Here is a 20,417-nt window from a genome sequence, read left to right as displayed (position 1 = left end):
TAGCCAAGTACTAAAGACCTGTGCAGATCATCTGGCTGGAGTATTCACTGACATCTTTAACCTCTCACTTCGGCAGTCTGAGGTACCCACCTGCTTCGGGCAGGCTTCAGTTATATTGGTCATAAGAATGTGGTAACCTGCATCAGTAACGAACATCCAGCAGCACTTACATAAACTGTGGTGAAATGCTCTGAGAGGTTGGTGATAAAACTCCTGCCTGAGAAAGCAACTTGGATCCACTCCAAAGTGCCTACCATCACAACAGGTCAACAGCGGATGCCATATCATTGGATCTTCACTCAATGCTGGAACATCTGGACAGCAAAGGTACATACATCAGAATGGTCTTCATTGAATACAACTTGACATTCTCTATTAACGTCCCCACAAATCATTAAGCTTCAAAATCTTGGCTACAATATCTCCTTGTGCAACTGGATCCTCGAGTTCCTCACTTGTAAACCTCAGTCAGTTCAGATTGGCAACAATATCTCCTCCACAATCTCCATCAGCACAGGTACACCACAAGGCAGCGTGTCTAGCCCCCTTTTCTACTAGCTTTATACTTAAGTCTGTGAGACTGAGCACAACTCTACTACCATATTTAAGCTTGACGACAACTGCACTATTGTTTGCCGAATCAAAGGTGGTGACGAATCAGCATGTGGGAGGGAGATTGAAATTCTGGCTGAGTATTGCCACAACAACCTCATACTCAAAGTCAACAAGACCAAGGAGCTGATTATTGACTTCAGGAGGAGGAAATTGGAGGTCCATGAGCCAGTCCTCTTCAGAGGAACAGAGGTGGGCAGGGTCAGCAACTTTAAATTCCTCAGTGTTATCATTTTAGAGGATCTGGCCTGGGTCCAAGTGTGTATGTGCCCAGCTGAGCCTCGACTTGGAAGACTGCAAAAATTCAGCATGCCATCTGAAACTTTGACAAACCTCTATAGATGTGTAGTGGAGAGTATATTGACTGCTTGCATCACGGCTTGGTGTGGAAATACCAATGCCCTTGCATGGAAAAGCCTACAAGAAGTAGTGAAACAGCTCAGTTCATTATGGGTAAAGCTCCTGCCACCACTGAGTACATGTACACAAAACACTGTTGTAGGAAGGCAGCATCCATCTAGAAGCCCCACCATCCAGGCCATGCTTTCCTCTCGCTGCTGCCGTCGAGAAAAAGGTACACGAGCCTGAGGATTCACACCACCAGGTTCGGGAACAGATATTACCCTTCAAACATTTGGCTCTTTAACCAAAGGGGATAACTTCACTCATGCATCACTGAACTGGACTTAGTTTTTAGGACTCTTCATCTCATATTCTCAATATCTATTGCTTATTTATTTCTTATTATTATCATCATTATTTCTTTTTATTCTCTCTTTTTGTATTTGCACAGTTTATTGCTTTTTTGTTTGCACATTGGTTGTTGTCCATCTTATTGGATGTGGTCTTTCATTGAATCTATTGTGTTTCTTGTATTTACAGTGATTGCCCACAAAAAAATGAATCTCAGGTTTGTATATGGTGCCATGTATGTACTTTGATAATAAAAGTTTCTTTAAAACTTGAACTAAAGAAGGGTCTTGGCCCCAAACGTTGACTGTTAATTCATTTCCATTGATGCTGCCTGGCCTGCTGAGTTCCTTCAGCATTTTGTGTGTGTAACTCAATAACTACTACCTTATCAAAACAATCGTGTCATGATCATTCCTGTCAGTAGACAAATAGTCCATTAATCGCCAATTCTTCATGGTTGCACTTTAGCACCTGGACAAATTCAAACAGTAAAATCTGTTATCACATGTTCATAGGAAGAGCTACAGCAGAGAAAATGACCCTGTGTGTCCACACTGATTACTAGCAGCTCATTTACACTTACACTGTATTAATCCTATTGTATTTATTCCCCAAGCATTCTCCAGAGTCCATCCATTTACCATGAGGGCAATTAACTGTGGTAATTAGATCTACTATGCCACGTGTCCTTGGGACATGGAGAGAAATTACAGGACTGAGAGAAAGCCTATGAAGTGACAAGGATGTGGCAAACTCCACATTGACAGCACACAAAGTCAGGATTGAACTGGGGCACTGGCAGTGTGAGACAGCAGCTGTACTTGCTACATCATGGTGCCACTCTTCATGGAGCAGTTCTTATAAACCTTTTGGAGGCTTGAAGAAAACAATCTTTGATACACAACCTAAGTACATGACATAGAGTTGAATTACCACTTAAAAGGCTTGAACTGCTTGACGGTCAGGCAAATGTCACTGTGAAGTTAAATCTGAACCACACACAAGACTACTTCAGCAGTTAAAAAGAAGTCTGAAAATTGTTCTTGTTAATCTCTTTAACATATGCATGTAGGATTCAGCCCAATTATAACACAAAATTATTTATATTCCTGCCCATCATTCAAGCTGCACATGCAAATTACCTCCAGAATGACTGAAGCAATAACAACCAGTCAGCTGCAGGCTGAGTTGATTAAAAGATCTGTGAGACAGTTGTGCTGTTTGACTACCGCAAGAGTTTTCAATTACAATGTTTTTCTTTGCAGGTATTATACAGTATGTCTTTACCATTTGCAATGGAAAATAAAGTGGTCAGCTTTATGCTTTACAAGGAGATAAAGTATGAAGTATGCAACTGTCGGCATTTAATCAAGCACACTAATTTAGCTACTTTGGATGCATGCAATGGAAGGAAAATTAATTCTAGAGCTTTGCAAAAATAGGTAAAATATGTATTTTTTGTCAATAATACAAGAAGTTTAATAAGGCATCTATTGAAGTGATGGGGAAATAAGTTTTCTCACATAAAAATACTTACCACCTCGTATGCAGTGACTACTTTCTTCAGTACCTCAGGGATCATTCCTTGGGGCTCCATTGATGGGTAGTCATCTTTCAGGTTCAGTACAACAATTGGAATGTTATCACTGTTCAGCAGTGTTGACAATGCCATAAAGCACTGTATTAGATTAGAAACTGGGGATACACCACATAGTTCTTTGAAAGAAGCTACGGCGACCTGAAAAAAGAAATATAAATTTAATGACATTAAAATATATTTTACTCTGCCTATCACTTACCATGGAATGGATATACCTGAATTTCAACAGGAGTAGTGATTCCCTAAAAGACCAAGAATAAAACTCACCAACAGCGCTCCCTGAAGCTGAATTTCTGCAGCTCAAATAGCAAAACAAAAAGTCACAAGTCTTAAGTTTATGTCTCTAATGGTGTACAATCCATGGCCGGCATAACATTCAGCAAGAACAAATGCTCCTTGAAACACTCAACATTTGTTGTACCACTGGAAATTTCCATTTGTTCATTTTGGAATGTTTGAAAATTATGACTTTCTTGTTATGTTTGGACATGCTAGTTATAAAACCAGAAGTCGTCAGGGAACTTATTTGATGGTTGAAGTGCTATATCAAATGGCCCTCTGTCCTGGAATGCATCCAATTTCCCAGTCAAACAGATGAAGCAGTAATGAGGTTGGAGAGATCTGACTGCATGATTTACAACATAAAAAGGTACAGGACAGTGTTAAGTATAATCATCCAGAGTTGGTGTAGAACAGTTCTAGAGTCTGTGTCAGTGGTGGAATGGGGATGACAGGTGAATTAATATAAACTTAATATTGAGAACTGTGACTCAAAGTAGGAGAGGAAATGATCAGAAAAAAATGGATGTGTGGGATATACTGTGAAAGGATGCTGGCAACAGAATTCAGGGTGGGTCAGTGAGAAATAACAACCAGCCAGTAGAATAGCTAAATATGGAGGTGACAAAGGGATGGATATGAGTTTCAAAAATAATATGGATTAAGACAGAGATAGTCATTATGAACTGAAGTTTAGATGTTTAGTTCAAATTTTTACCAGCCGGTTTGCTATATGAATTGGTATTTTCTAAATCGCCTTCAATTGCATAGTATGGTTAGGACAACCAACCACCGGTGGGAGTCATCAGAATTAAATCCACATCCATTTAATTTTCAATGTATAAGACCATAAGACACATAGAATCAGGCCATTCAGCCCATCAAGTCTGCTCCACCATTCCATCATGTCTGATTTATTATCCCTCTCAACACCGTTCTCCTGCCTTCTCCCCATAACCTTCTGACACTCTGGCTAATCGAGAACCTATCAACCTCTGTTTTAAATATACCCAATGATTTGGCCACTAAAGCTGTCTGTGGCAATGAATTCCACAGATTCACCACTCTCTGGCTAAAGTAATACCTTCCTATCACTGTTCTAAATGGACATCCCTCCATTCTCTCTCTGGTCCAGGACTCACCCACAAGAGGAAACATCCTCCTCACATCCACTCTGTATGGGGCCTTCAATATTTCATAGGTTTCAATGAGATACCTCACTCATTCTTCTAAACTCTAGAGTGTACAGGCCCAGAACCAGCAAATGCTCCTCATTGGTTAAATCTTTCATCGCTGGAATCATTCTTATAAGCCTCCGCTGGACCATCTCCAATGCCAGCATATCTTTCTTAAATAAGGGACCCAAAACTGCTCACAATCCTCCAATTGTGATCTGACCAATGCCTTATAAACACTCAGAATCATATCCGTTCTCTTATATTCTAATCTTCTCAAAATAAATAATGTTGCATACACTTCCTTTCACTATATTCCACCAAGCATTTCTTTGCCCATTCCTCCTATCTGTCCAAGTCCTTCTGCAGACTCCCTCCTTTCTCAATATCAACTGCTCCCCCCGCCTACCTTTGTATCACCTGCAAACTGGGCCATAAAGCCGTCAATTCTATTCTCCTAATTAATGACATGAAACAATGATGAATGACAAGGGAAGTCAAAGCCAACAGAAAAGCTAAAGGGAGGGAATACAATAGACCTAAATTAATGGGAAGTTAGAGCATGATAGGCCTTTAAAAACCAACAGAAGTCAACTAAAAAAGTCACAAAGAGGGAAAAGATAGAATATGAAGGTAAGCTAGACAAAGGAGGATACCAGAAGTTTCTTTAGATATATTATGAGTAAAAGAGAGACAACAGTGGATATTGAACTGCTGGAAAATGATGCTGGAGAGGTAATCGCAAACACGAGAAATTCTGCAGATGCTGGAAATTCAAGTAACACACATCAAGATTGCTGGTGAACGCAGCAGGCCAGGCAGCATCTCTAGGAAGAGGTGCAGTCGACGTTTCCAGCCAAGACCCTTCGTCAGGACTAACTGAAGGAAGAGCTAGTAAGAGATTTGAAAGTGGGAGGGGGAGGGGGAGATCCAAAATGATAGGAGAAGACAGGAGGGGGTGGGATGGAGCCAAGAGCTGGACAGTTGATTGGCAAAAGGGATATGAGAAGATCATGGGACAGGAAGCCCAGGGAGAAAGAAAAGGCGGGGGGGGGGAACCCAGAGGATGGGCAAGGGGTATACTGTAGTGAGAGGGGCAGAGGGAGAAAAAGGAGAGAGAGAAAAAAAAATGTGTGTATATAAATAAATAATGGATGGGGTACGAGGGGGAGGTGAGGCATTAGCGGAAGTTTGAAAAGTCAATGTTCATGCCATCAGGTTGGAGGCTACTCAGATGGAATATAAGGTGTTGTACCTCCAACCTGAGAGTGGCTTCATCTTTACAGTAGAGGAGGCCGTGGATAGACATATCAGGATGGGAATGGGACGTGGAATTAAAATTTGTGGCCACTGGGAGACCCCGCTTTCTCTGGTGGACAGAGCGTAGGTGTTCAGTGAAACGATCTCCCAGTCTGCGTTGGGTCTCGCCAATATATAGAAGGCCACATCGGGAGCACCGGATGCAGTATATAACCCCAGCCAACTCACAGGTGAAGTGTCGCCTCACCTGGAAGGACTGTCTGGGACCCTGAATGGTGGTAAGGGAGGAAGTGTAAGGGCATATGTAGCACTTGTTCCGCTTACAAGGATAAGTGCCAGGAGGGAGATTGGTGGGGAGGGATGGGGGGGGGGACGAATGGACAAGGGAGTCCTGTAGGGAACAATCCCTGCAGAAAGCAGAGAGATGGGTGGAGGGAAAGATGTGCTTAGTGGTGGGATCCTGTTGGAGGTGGCGGAAGTTACGGAGAATAATACGTTGGACCTGGAGGCTGGTGGGGTGGTAGGTGAGGACAAGTTAGGACTGTCTCTAACATGGACAATAAAATCAAAGGTACACCTTTATTGATGGTTCACAACAACTTCTTTAGTTCTAAAAACTTTTTAAAAATCTGAAAATGTCCTGAAAGAAAAAAAATAACAAAAGCAATTTCTTTAGATCTCACCACCTGAGGCTGTCAGACACTCACACGTCATGGGAACCTAGGTGAATTTCCAGCAAGAATACAGATACAGAGGATTCTGGTTAATTGGGCACATCGGGGCCAGTATATTTTGGCTCAGTTAAGCACCTGCCTCAATTAGCTGAAGTTTCATGGAAATAGTTAAAAATGTATAACAAGACAAACTACCGTTTAACTAACAAATTATGCCTTTAAATGAAATATAGAACAAATTAGAATACTATTAATACTACTGTAATAATATAAAATGGAGTATTAATTCTTAATAGTTATCAACAGAGGAGTTGATCCAGTGTATGCTGACATGTTTTTGATTGACTGCAAATGAACAAAATTAGCACAGAAACCTAATGCAGATAATGGGCGGCCTTCAAATGATGCTTTTGATGATTGCATCCTCCTAATCTTCATTTTCATTGTAACATTCAAGATGATTGTCAATACTTTCAAATTCTTTGGAGTTCCTAATTTGACGAAGTTGTGAAATTGTTCCATTTTCACTCCTGGCTGTTTCTGGCATCTCTAACCCTAGATAGTTGAAATCGCAGTGAGCAAGTCAGTTACTGCTCATTTTTCACCAACTATCAGGGACAACAATACTGTTTTTTGAACACAAGCACATGCCTCTTTTCACACTGTCTTCTGTAAAAATGCTATTCATTTTTCTCAGTTCCTTCATCTCCTCCCTATCTATTGCCAGGATGTAGCTTTCCTTTCAAGGATGTCAGGGATGTCAGGGATGTCCTCCTTCTTCAAAAATGGGGTTTCCCTTCCTCCACCACTGAAGCTGTCCTCACCCACATCTTCTTCATTTCCCGAACATCCTTCCTGGTGAGGCAACACTTCGCCTACAAATCTCCTGGGGTCGTCTATTGCAGGGGTCCCCAACCTTCTTTGCACAGCGGACCGGTTTATTACTGACAATATTCTTGCGGACCGGCTGACCGGGACCGGGGGGCGGGGGGGGGGGGATTCCCAGCAGATAAGATGAGCAGTCAAATATTTTGTGTTTACCCTGAGAAAGACTACAATGACCATGAAGCCTTGCGTGGGCACCTGTATGCGCATGCGTGTACGTGCCGATTTTTTTCTCTACAAATTGTTTTTGGCGATTCTGTTCCGGGGGGGGGGGTGTTAATCACGACCGGAATATAGGTGATAAGTGCCTAATACACTCAATTTCGTTTCCAAAAGGGTTTATCTAACGAATTTAATATTAAACATACAGCGCATATTTTCCTCGCATGAATATAGTAATAAGTCAATTATCAGGGGAGGGCAGGGGAGCTTGAAGAAAGTGTTGAACAAACTTCCAGTAGAAGTGATTGAGGCAGGTTCGATATTATCATTTAAAGAAAAATTGGATAGGTATACGGACAGGAAAAGAATGGAGGGTTATGGGCTGAGTCCAAGTCGGGGTCGGTGGGACTAGGTGAGAGTAAGCGTTCGGCACGGACTAGAAGGGCCAAGATCGCCTGTTTCCGTGCTGTAATTATTATACGGTTATATAAGTCACTTATAAGTCAATAGCATCTTAAGTAACTTTTGGATATTAAACACAAAGCGCATATTTTCCCCGTATGAACATATAAAATCATTGCAACAGACCAACATCGCTGAAACAGTGGGAGCCCTGGGCTTGTTTCTCTGCAACAAGACGGTCCTATCGAGGGGTGATGGGAGACAGCGATACTCGAAGGAGGTTCCTTATGTCCAGTCTATTCCGCAATTTAGTTTTCGTTGCATTCATTGCAGAGATATGTTGGAAATGGAAGCAACGTTTTCAGTGCTTTTGTGACTATCTCAGGATATTTAGCCTTGACTGTGATCCAGAATGCTGGCAGAGATGTTATGTCAAACATACTTTTCAGCCCGCCGTCATTTGCAAGCTCGAGGAGTTGATCTCCTTCCCGCGCTGACATGGATGACGCGCGGGTAATGACCTCGCATGTATTCAAGTTCAACAGTGACCGTGACAGGGAATGAGGAAAGGTGCAGCTGACTCATATCGTTTCCTCGCGGCCCGGTAGCACATGCTTTGCGGCCCGGTGGTTGGGGACCGCTGGTCTATTGTGTCTGGTGCTCCCGAAGAGACCTGTCATAAATTGGGGAACAGCTTCACTGAGCACCTCTGCTCCATCCGTCAAAAGCGGAACTTCCTGGTGGCCAAACACTTTAATTTCAATTCCTATTCCAACCTGTTAGTCCATGGCCTTAACTCATTACAAGATGAGGCCACCCTGTTTTCCAGCATCTGTAGAATTTCTTGTGTTTACGACATACAACTGATGTTCTTTCAAAACCGTTTGCTTTCAGCACAGTGTAGTGTCCAATATGCATGCGACTGACACTAGTTAGAAACTGTTTGGTAACAGTCTCCTATCCCAAATAAACAATGGAAATCTCAGCTGTTTTCTCAATTAGTTTTTTGTCTTTGAGATGTCCCAAATAAGCATTTGCCCAATTAACAGATGGACCAATTAATCAGAATCCACAATAACTAACACTTGCAGAAGGTATGGAAATACTGACTGATGTAAAGTAGATCAAGAATGTAAAGTAAGATGACAAAAATGAAATGTATTTGTAAACTATTTAATAATTTACACCATTAACTATAACTTTGAATCTAAGAAATAAAATAATGGGAAAAAAGTTAGTATTTTGTCATCTTATATTACGGCATAAACCCAGGAGCATAATAATCATTCAGAATTCCATTCAAAAGAATTGGAAATTGTGTAGAACACTCTAAAGAACAATCAGAATGCTGTAGCTGTGAACATTATACATTATAAATACTATCTTAAATTATATCTTGATTTAATCTATAAAACCACATTAATTATTATTACAGTACATCCTGAATCACGGTAAACCCTGTGGCCTCTGTAATACATACTGTACATGCTTCTTGAAGACATAGCCTATCTTTGGAATTACATGGTATAGCTTCATTTTGGCAGAAGTTAATATATTTAAATGAAGATATTATCTTGTACCACAAGGGATTACCATCCAATTGTTGAACTGTAACTATAGATTTCTTCAAATAGATTCCACCTTTCATTTGAGAGTTTCAACTCTCAGGTGAGAATTGGAAAAAAAATCCTAATAGCAAAAAACAGAGCAGGCAAGTATGATTAACTGATCTCTATTTCAAAGAGTACCTTATCACAGACAAAACAGTGCCTTCTGTTCTTTAAGGTTCTTTACTGTCTTTCTCAACTGCTTGAAGATATTTTTCACTTTAAAATGTTGTACCATTCATCAAACTGATCTGTTTCAATACATCATATTCAACAACAGTTTACAGAATACCACTGTTATACATGTTGTCTGACACGAACGTTATGAAAAGGTAAAGGGCATTTAGCACTCAATATTATGTTACAGTCATTCTCCTATACATCTGAAATGTTGCATTTAGAAAGACATTACTACACTCTGGGTCATTGTTTCATGTTCGGCAATTTCATAATAGCAACATGACCTTGTTTACAATGCAGACAGAATAACAGAAACAATCTCAAATATATTGTATAAGGACCAATTCATCACACTGTACTATAATAGGTATCACGTCACAGCAATATTATTATAAAGAAAAGTCACTGCGACAAAATGTTGCTGAAATTTTAACATCTGACATGAATCTTGAGTGTCAAATGTTCTACTTACTGAGGGAGGTCTTCGCCATGACCCTGACCGCAATTTACATAATGTAGATGTTATTGAGTGCCTTGATTAGCAAACAAAAACCAGACTATCCCAACAACTTTCACATCCTTGCTGGGGACTTCAATTAGGCTAACTTGAATAAATCTCTGCCCAATTATCATAAGCATATCACCTGCAGCACCAGGGGTCACAATACACTTGACCACGGTTACATCACCATCAAGAATGCCTACTATTCTATCCCTAGAATCTATTCCTGGAAATTTGATCATCTGGCTGTCCTCCTCCTCCTACTACTTACAGGCAGAGGCTAAAGAGCAAGGCACCAGAGGTAAGGACAATAAAGAGGAGATTGCAGGAGGCAGAGGAACAGCTACAGCATTGCTTAAAGTCGGTGGACTGTGCCATGTTCAATGACTCATCAGGGAACCTGAATGAATACGCCACAGTTGTCACGGACTTGGTAAAGATACTTGTGGACGAGTGTGTCCCCACAAAATCATTCCAAGTCTTCTCCAAACAGAAACCCAGCATGGATCAAGGGATCCACATTCTGCTAATAGTATTCAGTTCTGGTGACTAAGAAAAGTGCAAGAGGTCCAGGTATGAACCCCAGAAAGCAACCTCACATTCCAAGAGTCAATTCCTGACCAAGCCTGAACCACTGAGGAGTGCTCACAGCTATGGCAGGACTTGAATGCTGTCACCTTCTACAAAGTAAAACCAAATGACATATTCTATCTGACAACAAGGTTTCACCCCCAGATAAGCTCAATGCCTTTTATGCTTGCTTTGACCAAGAGAATACGGAAGCAGCTTCATGAACTCCCACAGTCTCTGACGACCCTGTGATTTCAGTCTCTGAGGCCGACGTGACAGTATCCTTCGGGAAGGTGAACTCACATAAAGCATCTGGCCCAGACTGTGTTCCTGGTCAAGTACAGAAGACCTGTGCTAATCATCTGGCTGGAGTCCTGACGAAGGGTCTCGGCCTGAAACGTCGACTGCGCCTCTTCCTATAGATGCTGCCTGGCCTGCTGCGTTCACCAGCAACTTTGATGTGTGTTGATCTGGCTGGAGTGTTTACTGACATCTTTAACCTCTTGCTTCAGTAGTCTGAGGCATGCACCTGCTTCAAGTTGGCTTCAATAATACCAGTGCCCAAGAATGTGGTAATCTTCCTTAATAACTATTGTCCAGTAGCACTTGCATCCACTGTGATGAAGTGAATTGAGAGGTTGGTCATGAGACAAATCAATTCTTGGAGTGACTTGGATCTGCTCCAATTTGCCTACCAACATAACAGGTCAATAGCAGAAATAATTTTATTGGCTCTTTACTCAGTCCTGAAATATCTGGACAGTGGAGTTGCATATAGTAGGGTGCTCTTCACTGGCCACAGCTCTACATTTAACACTATCATCCCATGCACAGATTCGTCATGGCATCTTGTGATAGATATTCACTCTGCTTTATTTTTGCTAAGCTTGATTTTAAAATAGCAGCTGCCATTTGAAAGGTCACAAACAGCTGTAAGTAAACGCGCAACTAACATTTTGTTTAACTTCTGCTTGCAAATAGACATCAGTCTTCAGTTCTTAAGATGTGAATGAAAATCACTCTTCACAGAACAGCTTTGTAAACTGGCTCTGTATTTTGAACACGTTCTGTATGTAGAGTCACTGAACCTCCTTTATTAATGCTTGAGACTGTTCAATTTGGGTTGTTTCAAACAGACAAGCTGACTCTTTGTCATGGTCCCATCCGTGAAGTCCGCATTCTGGTTCACAGTCCGGTCCGTGGATTCCATATTCTGGCTATTTCTTTTTCCTTTGTTCCATTGGGCGCCTTAATTGAGGCACCCGATTCTCGATTCCGGCTGGCAACATAGATAGCTCTGGGGTCCAGTGATTCCTTGCTGGACCGTCATCGTCAGTAACCTCGTCAGAATCCCCCTCATTAACCCACCGGAGTGGGACGAGAGCCGCTGTCAGTAGTTCCTTGGCCGTGTCTAGGGCTTGCTGCTACTTGGAGCCTTTTCGCGTCAAGATAAAGAACAGTCTAACGTTGTGTGGTTTTGTCTCTCTGTGTTCTCTCCTCCGCTGGGTAGGTCCGGCTGTTCGCTGCTACCCTCGGGGGGGAACAGCCTCAGTGTTTTGTGCCCTGTGTCTAAGAAGAGACCCAGCTCTATGTCCTATGTCCAAGGAGGAGTCCCGGCTCAGTGTTCTGTATCCTGTGTCCAAGGAGGAGTCCCAGCTCGGTGTTCCATCCCCTGTGTCTAAGAAGAGTCCCGGTTCTAAGTCCTGTGTCCAAGGAAGAGTCCCGGCTCAGTGTTCCATCTCCTGTATCTAAGAAGAGTCCCAGCTCTATATCCTGTGTCCAAGGAGGAGCCCCGGCTCAGTGTTCTGTATCCTATGTCTAAGTCAAGTCTGAGCCTAGTCCAATTCGAGAGCCAAGTTTCAAGTCCAAGTCGAGAGCCAAGTTCTCAGTCCAAGTCGAGAGTCAAGTCAAAGCCAAGTCCGAATCTAGTCCAAGCCCAGTCTGAGTCAAGGAAGTCCTAGTTCTAGTCAAGAGCCAAGTGTAGACCCAGGTACCGAGTCCCTGCCATGACCCGAGTTCCAAGTCATGACCTGAGTTCCCTGTCAAGTTCAAGTCCCAAGTCCAAGTCCAGGTTTTCCGGTTTGTCACTCTTCGTCTACCTTCGTGTTATCATTTTGTCCTCGCTCCTTGGCTTCCCTAGCATTCTTAATAAATGTAGTCCAGTTCCTAGTACTTCAGTGTCTGTGTCTTGCATTTGGGTCTACTTCCATCGCCTCCTTATGACACTCTTAAGTTGCTTAGCTCAAGGAAGCTTGTAGAACAGATGGATAATATAATGTAGCATATCAAGAACTGGTATGTTTATAGTTTGAAAGGTTTATGTATTCAAAGAAAATAGCTTTATGGTAATTAGCTAAGATAAGAGTTGCTGACTTGTCTCCAAAAAATGCTTTTAGACCATTTGTGTTTAAAGGATATCTGAGAAAATATCACCTGCTTATGAAGTCTCCCAAGTGGCTGAAAAACATATAAATGTAGACAGCAGTTCAGGCTTATTAGGAAAGAAACATGGAAGAACTGGAATCCATTCCTCCAGCTTCAGTTTCTGTGAAAGACAACTTGTTCGTCTGCATTTTTGGTATGTCTTTTTAGTTTAGAGGAATTGTACCTGTGTTTTGGAAATCCTTAAATGTTTGAGAAATGCTTTGTGCTTTGTGCCTTGGAAATGGTTTATGTTTTTGAAATGGTTTGTAATTGTAATTGGGAAATGTTTAAGATAGAAACCCTCTGGGAGCTTTAACTATGTTTCAAGAATGTGATGAAGAACATCTTCAAGGAGTGATCTTCAAAAAGGCCGTATCCATCCCCCATTGCCCAAGACATGCCCTCTTCTCATTGCTACAATCAGGGAGGAAGTACAGGAACCTGATGACATACACTCAATGATTCAGGAACAACTTTTTCCTCCCTACTATCTGATTTCTGAATACACATTGAACCCTTACTACTTTTCTTCCTCTTTGTGCATTACTTACTTAATTTAATTTAACCATATTATATATATATATATGTATTGCCCCATAACAACAAATTTCATAACAATGCTAGTGATGTTAAACCTGATTCTGATTTTGCTTGGATTTAAATGTGTATCACTGAAAATAAATGAACTGTGTTTTAAACTACTTTGTTAGCTGAAATTATCTTCTTCTAGGTAAGAAGAGGGGACCTACCACTCAAATGATCGGCATTGGCTGCTAAACTCACTGTGGAGAGTAAAAAAGGGAAATAAATGAGTCTTTGAAGATTGGGTAGCTACAGTATAATTTTCATTTAGTGAGAGGGGGCAATTTATATCTGATGGTGCTTAAGGTCTTTGAGTTTAGAGCTGCGCAATCAGCAAAATCAATACTATCTCAATCTCAAACTTCTATAGATGCACAGTAGAGAGTATCCTGATTGGTTGCATAAAGGCCTGGTATGGAAACACCAGCGCTGATGATTGGAAAAGCCAATGAAAAGTTGTGGAAACAGCACAGTCCATTCAGGAAAAACCCTCCCCCACTATTGAGCACATCTACAAGGAGAGCTGCCACAAGAAAGCAGCATCCATCACCAAGAATCTCCAGCAAGGACAACCACTATCCAGGCGATGCTGTCTTCTTGTTGCTTCTGCCAGCTAGGAGGTATAGCAGCCTTAAATCCAACACCAGCAGGTTAAGGAATATCAGGCTGTTGTACCAGCATGGGCAACATCACACATCCTAAAACTGAACTGATTCCACAGCCTATGGATTCACTCTCAATGACCCTACCACTCTTGTTCTCAATATTATTTATTTATTATTAATTTGTTAGTATCTGCACGGTTCATCTTCTTTTGCACACTAATTCTTTGTCTATCTGTCTGTGTAGTTTTTCACTGATTTTATTGTGTTTCTTTGTATCTACTGTGAACGCCCATGGAAGAAAATGGATCTCACTATAGTATATGGTGACATAAGCATTCTTTGATAATAAAATTTACTTTGAATTTTGAACATTGAACTTCATTTCATCACCATACTGTAGTTAGACACAGGAACTGTGTACAAATTTCTTACATTCAAATTACTAACTCAAACACCAGGGAAACCAGCATCCAGTTGTTAACTCTGCTCCTTAGACCTAATCTCAAACAGGGTAGGAGAAGACTGGGTCACCACTGCTTAACTCTGAATAACAGTGAAAAACAAATGATAATATGCAAATTCTGGGTATGAAACAACAACTGAGATGGAACTTAGCCACTTCCATATTGAGTGGACAGTGATTTTCCACTCAGAGAAACACCCACAGTGTTAACCTGCTTGACTGAACTGAATAGTTATTTTTAAATTTCTGTTTCACTTTCTTAGAGTAATTTGAATATGATTCCCAGATACGTGGGCAGTTTTTAGGTATGTGTATGTGGGTGAGTGAAGAACACAAGATTAAAGTTTTGTTTTAGCTAGGTCAAAAACATAGAAACATAGAAAACCTACAGCACAATACAGGCCCTTCAGCCGACAATGCTGTCCCGACCATGTACTTACCTTAGAAATTACCTAGGGTTATCCATAGCCCTTTATTTTTCTAAGCTCCATGTACCTATCCAGGAGCCTCTTAAAAGACCCTATTGTATCCGCTCCCACCACAGTCACTGTCAGCCCATTCCATACACTCACCACTCTCTGTGTAAAAAACGTATCCCTGACATACCCTCTGTAATTACTTCCAAGCACCTTAAAACTGTGCCCTTTCATGTTAGCTATTTCCGCCCTGGGAAAAAGCCTCTGACTATCCACACGATCAATGCCTCTCATCATCTTATACACCTCGACCAGGTCACCTCTCATCCATCGCTCCAAGGAGAGAAGGCCAAGTTCATTCAAACTATTCTCACAAGGCATGCTCCCCAATGCAGGCAACAGCCTTGTAAATCTCCTCTGCACCCTTTCTATAATAGAAGTTTCCATATCCTTTCTGTAGTGAGGTTACCAGAGCTGAGCACAGTACTCCAAGCGGGGTCTGACCAGGGTCCTGTAAAGCTGTAATATTACCTCTCAGCTCTTGAGCTCAATCCCACGGTTGATGAAGGCAAATGTACCATATGCCTTCTTAACCACACAGTCAACCTGCACAGCAGATTTGAGTGTCCTATTGATATGGATCCCAAGAACCCTCTGATCTGCCACACTGCCAAGAGTCTTACCATAAATACTATATTCTGCCTTCATATTTGACCTACCAAAATGAACCACCTCACACTTATCTGGGTTGAACTCCATCTGCCACCTCTCAGGCCAGTTTTACATCCTATCAATGTCCCATTGTAACCTCTGACAGCCTGCCACATTATCCACGACACCCCCAACCTTTGTGTCATCAGCAAGTTTACTAACCCATCCCTCCACTTCCTCATCCAGGTCATTCATAAAAATCACAAAGAGAAGAGGTTCCAGAATAAATCCCTGAGGCACACCACTGGTCACCAACCTCCATGCAGGATATGACCCATCTACAACCAATCTTTGCCTTCTGTGGGCAAGCCAATTCTGGATCCACAAATCAAGGTCCCCTTGGATCCCATGTCTCCTTACTTTCTCAATAAGCCTTGCATGGGGTACCTTATCAAATGCCATGCTGAAATCCATATACACTGCATCTACTGTTCTACTTCCATCAACGTGTTTACTCACATCCTCAAAAAATTCAATCACGCTCGTAAGGCACGATCTGCCTTTGACAAAGCCATGCGGACTATTCCTAATCATATTATGTCTCTCCAAATGTTTATAAATCCTATCTCTCAGGATCTTCTGCATCAATTTACCAACGACTGAAGTAAGACTCATTGGTCTATAATTCCCTGGGCTATTTCTACTCCCTTTCTTGAATAAGGGAATAACATCTGCAACCCTCCAATCCTCTCTCTAATCCTCTGGAACCTTTCCTGTCCCCACTGATGTTGCAAGGATCATTGCCAGAGGCTCAGCAATCTCCTCCCTCGCCTCCCACAGTAGCCTGGCGTATATCTCATCCGGTCCCGGTGACTTATTCAACTTGATGCTTTCCAAAAGCTCCAGCACATTCTCTTTCTTAATGTCTATATGTTCAAGCTTTTCAGTCCACTGCAAGTCATCCCTACAAACATCAAGGTCCTTTTCCATAGTGAATATTGAACCAAAGTAAGCTATCATATAATATTTTTTCTGTTACTTTAGGAACATATCACTGGACCAACTTTCTCCCCAGATTTCAGAAGCCATGGAATATTCCACTTCCTAAAGTTTGCAGTCACCTGTACCACAGATAATCACGTTTCTCCCAATGATATCCCTGATGTAGTCTCAAAATGGGAGGCTAACAAAAAACTGCTGAAATGCCAGGCCCAAGAAAACCTGCTGATGAGGGTGAAGCTCCCCCAGGATTACCACCTGTTAAGTCTGCTTTTTTAATTGAATCTCTTCGGCATTCACACATTATCTAATTCAGCCAAGTTTTATTTCATCACAGAAGTAAGCTTAAAAAATAAAGTTATTAAAAAATTAGAAGTTAAAACTTCAAATGCAAGTATGCAAACATACACAGACACTCAAAAAAATTAAACTGACTTAAAATTAAATCTGATAACTTTCCTTAACCCTCACAGTTGATTTCTCCCACTGAGCCTGATGGGCTTGTTATGCCTATCATAGGTTAGCCTCGTGGAGATTCCGTGGTCTTTTGCAGCCCAGGATTTGGGGAATTCTTGAAGTTCACCTCCCTCGGGTGTTGCAGCACAGGTGTTCTGAGGCTGTAACACAGCCTTTATTTTAGTTATATCAGCTGACAGATCAGTGTGAATATTGGCAGAAGACTTCCCCCTTCAGTTAAAGCTAAAACCTGCCCTTAATGATTTAATCATTTTGACCAAACATCAATTTAATCATATATTAATTTAACATACAAGGTGTAGCTGCATTCTTTTTTGAAGGAGAAATCTAGTTGAGGTCCCCCCTACCTGCACGGTTAGATATTAAAGGCTCTGCTGCACATCCAGTTTTCCGGAGAACATTTATTATTCAAATCATGATTCCATATCAATCTTTGATTTCTTTTCACTGTTTGGGAATTTACAGTATGCAAATTAGTGGAATATTTATCTTTACAGTAACAAAATGTAACTGCAAATATATGTAAGTGTAACTTTATTGTATACGACAGTAAACAGCAACAACACTTTAAATATACAGTGAAAATTTCTTGTATTTGTGGCTATCTGTGCCATAAGGGATATATCGAATGTTCTCAAGTTATTCAGAGAACCAAGGCATGTTTATTAGTGACAGTTTTTGCTGATTGTAATGATCATGAGAAATATGTAATACTCATGCACTTCTGGGTCATAAGTGGCTAAGCAGAGGCATTTAAGGCAATGGGAAAGTACTAGAACTCCTGAGCGAGAGGGGCTTTTTCTTGATTTTGGTAGAGCCTTGCAATCAATCTATTCACTTAAACATCAATATCAGTCAACTGACCATTTGAACACGTGAATTGTACAGAAATACAAGCACCTACCTCCACAGAATAGTTATGTCATTATTGTATTCACTCAGAAACATTATATTGTTAAACACTATGTTCTGATGCACAAATCACTGACAGCAATTTTATAGAAAATAATAGTCCAATTTAATAAAAAATATTTTCATTATATTCAAGGAATACAAACATTTTAATTCCTGTCTGTATTCTTTGTACATCTGACAACATGGAAATTTATCGAATCAGAAGGGACTAATGGATATATCAAACTCTCCAGAAGTTTAAATTATAAGTTCAAATTATATTATATGCAGAAATAGGCCATAAGTTCAAACTGATTTGTGCTGATACTTATTTTCCAGCAATACTGAATCAATGTGTGGTTCTCTTATTCATTCAATCACCCAACATTCAATAAAATATCATTGCTAACTGGATGTTAGCTTTAAGCATTTAATTCCTTCACTTCACTTCAGTACTATGTTTGGAGTTACAGTCACCAACAAACATGCTTCCCCTTTCTTAGTCCTAACTAGTTACTTTTACACTTCCACAGATGTAGTTCAGTAGTAACCTTTGCTGAGACACCGAAATTGGTCTTATCTGCTATCGAGTTAAAAATCAACCACATTGTTTCTGTGGTATCCAGTCATATCCCAAAAGATGTACATTAGTCATGGAAGAAATGAAGGTCAGATTATAAAGTCACTAAAATCAATGTACCTAAGGAGAAAAAAGAAATTCCCCAATTCTGAGGAAGGGTCACTAACCCAAAACATTAACTGGTTTCTCTTTTCACATAATGCTGCTACAACTATTATATATTTTCCAGGTTCCAGCATTTACAGTTTTACTTGTTTTGTAATGTACCTGAATCAAATTGGAAGAAACTCATAATGTGAGAACACAAAATTCAGCTGTCAGACCTCTGAGAAAATTGACCACAGGCTATGGAGAGACTATGTCACATTCTGAGAAAAGGTTTAAAATAGCTACTTGGTCAATGACTCATAAGTATAAGTGTAAAAAGGAGCAGTAGCAAGCCACCTAACTCATGAGTCTAATCCACCATTGATATGATTATGATTCCTCTAATCACAAGCGTCAACCCCACAATACAGTTCAGCCCCCATAATCACTTTTTTAAATGTGTTCATTCACAGGATGTTGGTTATATAGAACATAGAACAATACAGCATAATACAGGCCCTTCCTCCTATGATGTCGTGCCGACCTTTAGTCCACTCCAAGATCAATGTAACCCTTCCATCCTACATAGCACTCCATTTTATTTTCATCCATGTGCCTAAGAGTCTTTTCAATGTCCCTAATGTATCTACCGGTATTCCACGCACCTATCACTCTCTGTGGAAAAACCTACCTCCGACATTCCACCTATACTTTCATCCAAACAACTTAAAGTTATGCCCCTTGTATAAGCCATTTCTGCTTTGGGAAAAAGAGTTTCTGGCTGTCCACGTATTCTATGCCAAAGTTCTGCTACAAAGACTGACACTGATTGTCCACTCCCAAATGATCCTCAGACAAGTTAAAAATAACCACATTTTTCAGTCTAAAGTTACATTTAGGCTAGACTTAGTGGGGAAAGGAGAAGAAAATATTTATAGATTTACAAGCACGGGGTGAAAGAGACGTCTTAGACAAATAACACTAAGCCCACATACTGTAAATGAGTATATTTTTATATATTACAAAGGTTATATAGGTGATTGGTTATAAAGGACTGAGTAAAATGGTGGAATTCCTAATCTGAAAGACATTAGTGAAGCAGAAAACTTGATACAGGAATCTAGCAGCTTCATTATTACCTCATCAAAATGTTTTTTAGACTTTCTTTTAGAAAATTTAATTACTCAAATTAAAGTCTTCATCAAACATTGTGGGATAAACAAAATTTACCACCAGGTGAAAGAAAGATTAAGAATACTGACAAAAAAGCTTGATCAGTGGACTAGCTTCAAAGAACTATTTAAAGAAGAGACGAGTAGAGGGGCTGAAATGTTTCAAGGCCCAATTCTATTCTCAAATGTACTGCTTAAATCAATACAATTACCTCACAGAAGATGGGAGGAATTCTCTTATATAGGGAGGGGCAGATATGAAATCCTCCTGTTAGGTTTTTCCTTCAGTAACAGGTCTCTCTTTGTTATTTCAATGTATTGAGCCACGTAATGGTTCTTCCTGCTCACTTTTTAACTGTGTGCTTCTGCACTCTCCATTGATAGGCATGGCCAGCATCTGACTTTGTCCATGTTCTGTTACACCAATGCTCTGAAGCAGAGGGTTAGACAAAGACTGAGAAAAAAC

At 40.6% G+C, this 20,417-nt stretch overlaps 1 protein-coding gene across 1 annotated transcript in view; it reads right to left on the bottom strand.

Annotated features, from left to right (window-relative positions):
* LOC134344376 (inactive phospholipase C-like protein 2) overlaps positions 1-20,417 on the bottom strand; it is a 241,387-nt gene that overhangs the window by 66,464 nt on the left and 154,506 nt on the right. Inside the window, exon 3 of the mRNA XM_063044061.1 lies at positions 2,843-3,043. Coding sequence (XP_062900131.1) covers positions 2,843-3,043 — 201 coding nt within the window. The remainder of the gene's footprint in view (positions 1-2,842; positions 3,044-20,417) is intronic.

This window comes from Mobula hypostoma, chromosome 3 (genome assembly GCF_963921235.1).
Source record: "Mobula hypostoma chromosome 3, sMobHyp1.1, whole genome shotgun sequence".
Taxonomy (NCBI): domain Eukaryota; kingdom Metazoa; phylum Chordata; class Chondrichthyes; order Myliobatiformes; family Myliobatidae; genus Mobula; species Mobula hypostoma.
The sequence above is the reverse complement of the archived record's forward strand: the minus strand, read 5'-3'. Positions and strand labels throughout refer to the sequence as shown.